This window comes from Labeo rohita, chromosome 21 (assembly GCF_022985175.1).
Source record: "Labeo rohita strain BAU-BD-2019 chromosome 21, IGBB_LRoh.1.0, whole genome shotgun sequence".
Taxonomy (NCBI): Eukaryota; Metazoa; Chordata; class Actinopteri; order Cypriniformes; family Cyprinidae; genus Labeo; species Labeo rohita.
Window position 1 is genome coordinate 23963900 of NC_066889.1, and position 11313 is coordinate 23975212.

Here is an 11313-nt window from a genome sequence, read left to right on the forward strand (position 1 = left end):
CTTTAAAAACGTCCTTTTTATCTTTATTATATTTGAATGCATACACAAATGCAATTTCAGATAAACAAATAAATAAAAAAAACAAAAAATATAATATATATAAAATTTCATACTTAAAAGCTACAACTCTCAACCAATAGCAGCGCGTTTAGTCCGTGACATCAATTCCATGCGCCGCGGCTGCACACACGCGACACCGGCTTCGTGCGGTTTTTCCATCGAGTGAAAACATGACAACTGTTTAAGAAGTTGAAGAATAAGCGCGCTTAGTGGCTTATAGTATTATATTTATTATATTTAGTGTTATATAAGACTAGCGTTGTTTTAGTTTTAGTTCAAATCTAATCCACGTGGGCATATTGGTGACATTTCGTTCTGTAGCTAATGACAGTGGATTTCAAAACACGGCCTTTTAAGTTTGTATAGGATCTTCCTCAGGTAAAAACCAGGATGAAGTGTCACTATGAGGTGCTGGGGGTTAAAAGGGACGCGTCGGACGACGACCTGAAGAAGGCTTATAGAAAACTAGCCTTGAAATGGCACCCGGGTATGTGATTTCATCTTCTCTCTTTGATAATTAATAGCGGTTATTGTCCTTTATTAATAAATAAGGCTGTTGTCTGTTTTCTGACTCGTCAGCGATGATCTGTCAAGTGCTGTTTATAGGATTTAGATTAGCTTAAACATGAAATAAAGATATGATGTAGCTCATATTTTCTTAAATTCTGATTCTAGACAAGAATTTGGATAACGCAGAGGAGGCTGCAGAGGAGTTTAAGCTTATCCAAGCTGCATATGATGTTCTGAGTGACCCACAGGAGAGAGCCTGGTAAGATCAATAAACAACAAATATGTTCATCATAAATTGCAATACATGTAGCTTAATTCAGAACTAATGAGATTTTACTTAGGCTAATATATGTTACATATCCTGTGTAAACAATCCTTAAAAAAGGATAATTTCTTTTCAAATTAATATCCTATTCAGTCTTTTGTTCACCACTGTGATGTTGCAAACCTGTATGACCTTATACATCATGTTGTGTGAGAAAACGTTTATTGCGAAATCTCTAAACCACGTTTTTTTTTATATAAAAGTGGATTAAAAGTGATTTTTCCCACCAAGATCTAAATGTAAGACTCACTGCATACACTCTAATAAATGTTATGAAGTTATGGTTTTATGTAAGAAACAGCCAGAAATTTAATTTTGGTTTATCGGGTGCTGGTTAATGAGTGGCTCACTCTTTTCCTCATCCTCATGTCATTCCAAACCAATGTGCAGTTATTTTTTCCATTCAACAGATGAAAGGAGAATTTAGCTATTTTCCATATGGTGTTATGGATACTTTTATGGTGTTTTTTTTTTAGAGCATGACATAAGTGGCCACTGCTGTTGTACAAAACCACTTCTTCAAAATTCTCCTTTTGTGTTCAGTGGAAAAACAGCATATGGGCTTGGAACGATAGAGACAATGTTGACATGCTGATCTATTTGTTCTGGCTGTGTAACAAAAATGAGGATTTGTCAAAACTTGTATTAGTACTGGATGAATCAGGAATGGGTTGAAAATTGCAAACAAATTAGTAATACTAATCCTAATCATATTATTATACTAATTTAACTAATTTTTTAACAGTACCAATAATACTAATCAGTATTGGGCCAGTAGTATACTAAAATGGCTATTACAGTTTTTGATATTATTTCATTAATATTTAATTATGCTAAAACGACTGTTACTTTTGTTTTTAGGTATGATAACCACCGAGAGGCGCTGCTGAAAGGAGGTGTCAGCGGAGAGTATCAGGATGACAGCGTTGATCTCTTGCAGTTCTTCACTGTCACCTGTTACTCAGGTTTTGGAGATGACGAAAAGGTGAATATTTAAAATTTATTTTTTTGTTCGTTCACATTCTTGTTTTTCATCTGCGTTCACTTTAAATGTATGACATATGTAATTTTTTAAGTAAGTCTCTTCTGCTCACCAAGCCTGCGTTTATTTGATCCAGAGTACAGCAAGACAGTAAAATTTTGAAATATTTTTACTACTTAAAATAACTGTTTTCTATTTAAATGTATTTGAAAATGTAATTTATGCCTGTGATCAAATCTAAATTTTCAGCATCATTACTCCAGTCTTCAGTGTCACATGATCCTTCAGAAATTATTCTGATCAAGAAACGTTTAAAAGCTTTTTTATTATACACTATACCATTTAAAAGCTTGGAGTTAGTATTTTTTCTTTTCTTTTTTTGGGAAATTATACAAATTAATACTTTTATTTAGCAAGGATGCTAAAGGATGCTTAAACACCGAAGACATCATTTTTTTCTGAACTTTCTATTCATCAAAGAAACCTGAAAAAAATTCTCTGTCTACTGCTGTTTCTAACATATTAATAAAAATAAATGTTTTTTGAGCAGTAAATCAGAATATTAGTATCATTTCTGAAGGGTGATGTGATTGTTTAATAATGCTAAAAATTTAGCTTTGAAATCACAGGAATAAATTATATTTTCAAATATTCAACTAGAAAACAGTTATTTTAAATACTACAAATATTTCAAAATTTTACTGTTTTTGCTGTACTTTGGATCAAATGGACCCTTTTCACAAGTCTGTGATGACGTGTTTCAACGGTCATTATCATCATAAATCCTTTAAAGTTTTTTATATTTTGATTTTTAAAAATATGTACTTTTATAACACTGTACTTTGTATTATATCACCTTTTCATCAAGTTCCAAAAAAAACTAGTTAACGCTACGCGAGGGTGTTTCTAATGTCGCGTCTATGGGAGGGAAGGTAAATTTGATGTTCTCTCTTCTGACTGCCGATATCAGTCTAGCTCAATTTTTTTCCTTTGATTGAAAGCCATGAAAACACTATTGTGTAGTTTTTCTTTTGCTATTTGAGCAAATGGGAATGCAAAAAAATATATATGTGGTACTCTCCCATTCACTGCTCTCGGATTTTACCAACTATGACGACTTGCGCTATGAGAAACCTGGAAATGTGAGAAAGGTCCATTAATGCAGGTTTGGTGAGCAGAAGAGACTTCTTTAAAAAACATTAATCTTACTGTTCAAAAACTTTTGACAGGTAGTGTATCGCTCATATGTCTGCTGTACCAACCTGTACTGCTGGAGGGCAGTAGAAGTTCATGTTAAAAATGCACAAGTTGTGCTTTCAGTTTGGAATAATTCAGACAGTTTGTGGAAATGCATGTATTCTGTTTTAATACTGCAAACTGTTTCTCTCTTTTTCTGTAGGGCTTTTACACTGTATACAGAAACGTGTTTGAGACTATCGTAAAGGAGGAGACGGAGCACAGTAAAGATGTGGAAGAAGTGGAGGATGGGTTTCCCTCATTTGGAGACTCTCAGAGTGACTATGACACTGTATGTAGACACTGGCACGTGCAGTTTTTCTCAAAAACATTAGGTACAACTGAACCTGTGACACTGAAGACTGGAGTAATGATGCTGAAAATTCAGCTTTGCCATCACAGGGATAAATGACATTTTAGAATATATATTTAAATAGAAAACAGCAATTTTATATTGTAATAATATGTCACAATATTGCTTTTACTGTCATTTTCATCAAATAGTTTCAGCTTTGGTCAGACTTTAGAGACGTCTTTTTAAAATATAAAAAAATCTTACAGATCCGACTTCTGAACAGAATTAGTGTGACCTTTTCTTAGTGAACCAGAATCATTAAATTCCCTAGAAAATGTAACACATCTTGAGACAGAAGTAATGTATGGACTGTGAGAGCTGGTTGATGAACCCACCAGTAGTTATCAATTTATTACAAATGTTAAGATATTAGTAGAGTATGGATTGCTTTTGTTAGAGAAATATGTATTTATACCATGAAGATGAAATACTTCAGTGCTAAAACATGGCATTAGAGTTCCTCAGGAGGAGGTCTAGTGCATTTTAGACCTTACAGCCAAATGAGACTGGATTATTAACTTATTAGCTAAATGGAACACAGAAGTATTTCATCTATAAATACTTTTCCAAGCTACTACATGTAACAGGATGGCACTCTTCCATATCTGAAAACATTTTTAGACTGTTGGCTAAAAAATAAAGGGGGAAAAAATCTTGATGGAAGACTTCACATTTAGTTCAAGGGATCCAGCATGTCCTTTAGTTGCTGAGACCATATTCTTCAGAGTTTGAACAATGAGGTTCATCCCACTCCAATTAGTCCTGAAGGCTCTTAAATGATCTAAACCGTTTCCCCTTCCGGTGTGGCTTGTACCTGCACTTTACCTAATGGATGTTTTGGAGTGTTTGCCATCGTTGGAGGCTTGCAAGAAGCAGTTGAACAGAGGACAAGTGTACCAGCCTTCTAAAAACTCTCCATCTTGTTGTTAAAAAGGATGAAGCATTCAGAAAGTTTATACATAAAATCTAGTTGTATAGTATTATACTTTTTCTTTGCATTTGTCTGTGTTTTTTTCCATAAGTAATAATCTATATTCATCTCATTTGTGCTCTCAGGTGGTACATTTATTCTATGGCTACTGGCAGAGCTTCTGCACACGCAAAAACTTCGCATGGAAGGAGGAGTACGACACGCGTCAGGCCTCCAACCGCTGGGAGAAAAGAGCCATGGAGAAAGAGAATAAGAAAACCAGGGACAAGGCTAGGAAAGAGCACAGCGAGCTGGTGCGCCAACTAGTGGCTTTTGTTCGAAAGCGCGACAAGCGAGTTCAGGCCCATAAGAAGCTGGTGGAAGAGCAGAATGCAGAGAAGGCCAAAAAAGTTGAAGAACTGAGGAGAAAACAGAAGCTCCACCAGGCCAAGTGAGTAAGATTGGCCCATTTTATACAACTGGGTGATATGACAATATTTTTGTTCATGCAGTGATAAAAATGTATCATGTGGGAGAGCAAGACTGACCCATGCGTTTTTGTTTAAAGGCGACTCAACTCTATGCATGTTCTGCAAGGCCCCCCTTTCCATTAAAGGGATAAAGGGATAGTCATTAATTACTCACCCTCATGTCGTTCCAAACCTGTAAGACCTTCGTTCATCTTTGGAACACAAATTAAGATATTTTTGGTGACACGTTCAAGGCCCAGAAAGGTAGTAAGAACATTGTTAAAATGGTCCATGTGACATCAGTGGTTCAACTGTAATTTTATCAAGCTATGAGCATACTTTTTGTGCAAAGAAAACAAAAATAATGACTTTATTCAACAATGTCTTCTCTTCCTCGGATTTCAACAAAAATATCTTAATTCGTGTTTTGAAGATGAACAAAGGTCGTACAAGTTTGGAACGTCTTTTTCCAAAAAAATTGTTTTTATGCAAATTATATAATATCAAAGTACATATTTTTAGTAATTGTGTAGTTAATTCTCAAATTGTATTTTCAGAAAGTTTTGGAATATTTATTCTCTCCCCAAATTTGTCACTGTCAAAACACAGTAATAATAATTTCACTAGACGGGTTATATTGACCTATTCAAATTTTGCTTTCATCTAGATTGTAAATATATTTTGTTTGCTATTTGCTAAATTTTTTTCAGAGGTAAGTCCAATGTTTCAAGTGTAATTTATGCGATTAGTTTTTGTAAAAGGCAAAAAGTTGATCATACTTATTTCAAAGTTAAGCATTCATTAGTTTGAATATACATGGAACCAAAAACTATCATAACATCTTGGTTGATAATTCAGTATACTTTATTTTTGACAAAACATCCCATTTTTCGGTAGTGACTGCACTTTTTCGGTAGTGACAGTAATGCTTTGGTAGCAACCACATCACGTTACAGAATTTTAACCCACATACTGAAACACTACTAAAACATACTAAAATACAAAAAAAATGGCATAACTGCACTAAAATTTAGTTTATATTTCCCAAATATGAGGATTATGTGTTCTCTTTTGTCACTAACGAAATAATGATGACACGTTTTAGTAGTGACAATTCTATGGGATAACACCCAAAAAGATGTCACTACCAAAACGCCACCAAATGCCAGCACAGTTCTGAACAGTGGTATACATACAGAAACATGTTATAGAACTCCCAAATAAGTGTGCTTAATTAAAGAAAAAAGGTGTTCGGTAGTGACGTTCCTCAACACATTTACCTCAAAATGATGGGACATATCTACTCAAACCTTGAGTGAGGGGGACAAAGGAATATTTCCTGATCATAAATTTATCTGTTTAGTTAAAATCAGTCTCTGCAAGTAGACTAAAACGTACACTGTTTCGATAGTGACATGAAAAATGTGGGACACTTTTTTTTTTTTTTTTTTTTAAGTTTCATAATTTACAATGAATATATAAAAAATATATATATATATATATATATTTTAACTTCACCTCTTAAAAGAAGTAAAAATACACTTTTAAAAACAACAATGGAAAAAACTTTTTTTTTTTTGATATTTTCATACATTGAAATTTAGGGGTTAGGATTCAGGACAGCCACCTCCCAATTGCAAGTACCCAATAAATGATGATTTTATATATATTAAGCTTTCTAATATTTTAAATATTATTGTGGGTTTGAGTAGATAATAAAAGGATCTTAGGCTGTGTTCACACTTGCCGTCTTTTTTGAAACTGCCAGCGTCTGTTTTACACTGTAATCCTATGGAGTAAACCGTGTTTTCAAAAAAAAAAAGTCCTGAACGTTTTTTTTAAACGCTGCCGCCACAAAAGACGCCCTCTGCGTTTTACTCAAAAAGCGTCAACTTTTGTCAGCTTTTTCTTGTCAAAAAAGACGCCAAGTGTGAACATAGCCTTACTAAACATGTACGATTTGATTACTTAAATGCTTTTTAAATGTGGTTTTTGGTTGTGGGACAGCAGTTTGCACCAATTCTGTGGAATGGCCCATATATGTGTAAAACATTATTGCTGTAATAAAATATATCACAGTTATGTATATGTTGATTGTGTGCCATTAGGCTGGCGGAAGACTATCAGGAACAGAGTTGGGCTGCAATGTCGGAGCTGGAGAAAGAACTGCAGCAGATGGAAGCAGAGTACGGTCAAGAATTTGGTGATGCATCAGACAGTGAAGAGGACGAGGAGGAGCTGGAAAATGGGCAGGAGAGGGCAAATGTGGACGGGGGAGGTGAGCTCTGATGTCACATATACTTAAGTGGATTCTGGGTAGAGGATGTTAGAGGTTCAGGGGCTGGTCAAAGGTTCAGTGCACATTAGATCATTCTGAGACTGAAAAATGTTCAGAAGGGTTGAAAGCATAATTTCTTTTTTAAAGAAGGAGAGCTCAAGTACTTCTTCTTCTTCTTTTTTTTTTTTAAGCTACATTATATTTGTTGTGTTATATCTATGCAGTGATATTCAGATATAGGTGTGACATCAGTGTACAAATACTTGTTGAGGCCACTATAAATAGACAGAACAAGTCAGAGCAAACATCTGTGATTCATACATAAATGCAATGATTCACCAGCGTCACCGAGCCATGAAAAATACCTCAGTTATACTGTAAACATTTATGAGTAATGGACAGCACACATATCTCACTGCTGTATGATTCTGTCAGATGTGGTGCAGGCAGATGGTGCCGCGGAAATGGACGACTATTATGATGACCTGTACTGCCCTGCCTGTGACAAATCTTTTAAATCCGATAAAGCGTGAGTGAATAGAGCACCCCACATACGCCGCACTGAAACCTTCCATGCACACCCTCCATCACTTCAGAGATGGAAATTCATATTTTATTTTTTAGATCTCAAATTTTTATATCGTTTAAAAACATATAACATTTCAGTTCAGAGCTGATTTACCTTTTTTAAAATATATATTTACATTTCTGTTCTATAGTTTGAGGTCAATAAGGTCTCATCAAGGCTGCATTTTTTTTAATACAAAATAGGGAATTATAATGTAAAAGAACTGTTTTCCATTTTAACACACTCTAAAATGCAATTTATTCTTGTGATGCAAAGCTGAATTTTCAGCATCATTACTCCACTCCATTTAATGCAGCAGTATAACTTTTTCTCACACATCAGTATGAAAAACCATGAGAAGTCTAAGAAACACAGAGAGATGGTGGCATTGCTACGGCAACAGTTGGAGGAGGAAGAAAAGACGCTGAATCAGAATTCTGCCGAGAGAGAAGAGGAAGAGGATGACGACGATGAAGAAGAACTCGATGACACACCAAGACAAAAGTAAAACATGCCTGTCAGCTCTCTTCAATTATAGCTTGCAACGTAATATTTCACAATATATCCATAATGTCTAAAATGAACATTAATGAAACATTACTGTAAAATGAATAATTATAATATGAATAAATAGTAATGTAAACAAATAAATGCATAGATTTTTGAAACCCTGGACCACAAAACCAGTCGTAGCACGGGTGTATTTGTAGCAGTAGGCAACAATATATTGTATAGGTTAAAATTATCGATTTTTCTTTCATACCAAAAATCATTAGGATATTAAGTAAAGATCATGTTCCATGAAGATATTTTGTAAATTTCCTATAATAAATATATCAAAGCTTAATTTTTGATTAGTAATATGCTTTGCTAAGAACTTCATATGGACAACTTTAAAGGCGATTTTTCTCAATATTTTTATTTATTTTTTTTTTTTTTTTTGCACCCTCAGATTCCAGATTTTCAAATAGTTGTATCTCAGCTCAACCACACATCACTAGAAAGCTTATTTATTCAGCTTTCAAATGATGTATAAATCTCAATTTAAAAAAAAATGGCCCTCATGACTGGTTTTGTGATCCAGGGTCACAAAAATGAGGATAAGAGCATCTGGAGGCATTACTGGCTGTTCCTGTCCACTGATTGGTTCATTTAATTACAGGCTATCTAAAAAGCAGAAGAAAAAGAGACGCCAGCAGAAAAATGTAAATGTAAGTGAAGAACCAGAGATTGACAACCCAGTCCCACAGTCCACAGAAGAGCATTCCGCACCTGCGCCCGATTCGGGTAACAACGAAGACGCCCCTGTCCCCTCTGAAGACCCAGATGAGAAACTAAAACCAGAGGGATGTGAACCCGAAAACCAAAAAAGGTATCTCTTCTTTAACAATCCACTGGTTTGAACCTGTTGTAAAGTGCTTAACCCTTGGATTGTGGGTAAAGTCCTCTTTGTTTATATTAACTGAGATTAACTCTTAATGTGACCCCTTACAGCTCCGCAAAAACAAAAGCGAAGAAAAGCGGAAAAGACTCTAAGAAGAACAACAAAGTGCACGGAGGTGTGGAAGTTGCACAAGAGGTGTGTACTGTAATTTAGTTAGCATGTGTGTACATGTGAGCAAACAGCCACTCCTCAATGATGTTACAGCTGTTTTGTAATTATCATCTGGACGTCAACAACTTGATATGACTTGATGTGATTTCCTGCAACAAAAAGTAATATGTCCTGTAAAGGGATAGTTCACACAAAAATTAAAATTCTGTTATTACTTTCTCACCCTCATGTCGTTCCAAACCTGCAAGATGTTCATTCATCTTTGGAACACAAATTAAGATATTTTTGATGAAATCCAAGAGCTTTTTTGTCCCTGCATAGACAGCAACACAACTGACCCGTTCAAGACCCAGAAAGGTAGTAAGGACATCATTAGAATAGCTATGAAAATACTTCTTCTGCGCAAAGAAAACAAAAATAACGACTTTATTCAACAGCTGCTTCTGATTTTTAAAGCTAATTTTTCACAATTCATGACAGATAATTTATTTTTGGGTGAACTATCCCTTTAAGTAAAACTCCAGACTGTTGATATTTTTTAATTATTATTTTAATTTAAAAAAATGCAATGTGCATTCATTTTTAATAATTACATAGTTTAGAGTAGGGGTGCAAGATTAATCGAAATACAACTAAAATTGCATATATGAATTAGTGTGATTACAAAAACGCAAAGGCTGTGATTCAACTCCATCTTTCCTCTGGGTTAGGGTTGCATTAACATGCAAAAATTTGACAGTTTAATGACAAAATTAAGACAAGCCATAAATATTAGTCTTGTTTTATTTATTTATTTTTACAGTTTAATTTGTATTAAAAATTATATTTTTTATTTTACAGTTAAATATTACAATATTAATATTTCTTGTTTTAATCAACTGGACCACAAAACTAGTCATAAGTCACACAGGTATATTTGTAGAAATAGCCAACAATACATTGTATGGGTCAAAATTATAAATTTTTCTTTTATGCAAAAAATCATTAGGATATTAAGTACAGATCATGTTCCATGAAGATGTTTTGTAAATCTCCTACCGTAAATATATCAAAACATACATTTTGATTAGTAATATGCATTGCTAAGAACTTCATTTGGACAACTTTAAAGGCGATTTTCTCAATATTTTGATTTTTTTTTTTTTTTTTGCACTCTTAGATTCCAGATTTTCAAATAGTTTTCTCAGCCAAATATTGTCCTATCCTAACAAACTATACATCAGTGGAAAGCTTATTTATTTAGATGATGTATAAATCTAAGCGTTTCAAAAAATGACCCTTATGACTGGTCCAGGGACTCTACATTTTTTCCAAAAAGGAATCACAATTACAATTTTCCCCCAAATTGTGCAGCCCTAGTTAGTCATCACTTTCCAAAATGGCATTTGTCAGCAAATTTGTGGCAGATAAGCTTAATGTAACTTTTTGTGTGTGTGTGTGTGTGTGTGTGTGTGTGTCTGCTCCTTATAGAAGGAAGCCAACCTGCACTGTGTGACCTGTCAGTATGAATTCGCCACCAGGAACAAACTTTTTGATCACCTGAAAACCACAGGCCACGCCACCGCCCTCTCTTCTAGTAACACCGCCCAAACGTGCAAGAAAAAGAAGGACGCCAGGAAGAACAGATAACCGAGAGGCAGCCTTAAAGACTGAAGCCCCTCTGATTGTACATTTGTCTAAGAAAACACAACCTCTGCTGTTTTTTACAGCTCGTTTGATGACATGCAGTTGTGCAACCATCAGGAAGCGTGTGTATTTCTGTCCCTAGAAGAATGAACATCTCTTGTAACACGCCATATGCCAAAAGATTTCCCAAGAGCTGCCATTTTATTCCCACCATAATTGATGTGTAATCTGGTGCCTCAGAGCTGCTCTGTAAGCGAATGAGACTTGAGTAGGCCGTGCGAATGTATTGTTTTGATTTTAGGACATTGTGAATAATTATCTTCCTGCTAAAGATGGCATGCTTTATGTCACGTTTAGTTGGGTTTTCATAGTCACCATTCCAGACTGGTAACCTGTAAACGGCTACGTGAGGAATAAAACGCCAATGGATGTTTTGAA

The 11313-nt window shown here is 34.8% G+C and overlaps 1 protein-coding gene across 1 annotated transcript; it reads left to right on the forward strand.

Annotated features, from left to right (window-relative positions):
• The first annotated feature begins 165 nt into the window (after positions 1-165).
• dnajc21 (DnaJ heat shock protein family (Hsp40) member C21) lies at positions 166-11312 on the forward strand. Its single transcript, XM_051093001.1, has 11 exons — positions 166-547; positions 736-829; positions 1757-1880; positions 3277-3405; positions 4525-4829; positions 6957-7126; positions 7562-7655; positions 8037-8198; positions 8857-9066; positions 9189-9273; positions 10720-11312. The coding sequence occupies exons 1-11, from the start codon at positions 451-453 to the stop codon at positions 10876-10878; spliced, it is 1629 nt and encodes a 542-aa protein (XP_050948958.1). The 5' UTR covers positions 166-450; the 3' UTR covers positions 10879-11312.
• The last annotated feature ends 1 nt before the right edge of the window (position 11313 follows it).

Excerpts from the sequence above, each read along its gene's own strand:
- dnajc21 (XM_051093001.1), top strand. The coding sequence starts at position 451 with ATGAAGTGTCACTATGAGGTGCTGGGGGTTAAAAGGGACGCGTCGGAC. Across the intron at positions 1,881-3,276 it reads GTTTTGGAGATGACGAAAAG|GGCTTTTACACTGTATACAG; the intron begins GTGAATATTTAA and ends CTTTTTCTGTAG. Across the intron at positions 8,199-8,856 it reads GATGACACACCAAGACAAAA|GCTATCTAAAAAGCAGAAGA; the intron begins GTAAAACATGCC and ends ATTTAATTACAG.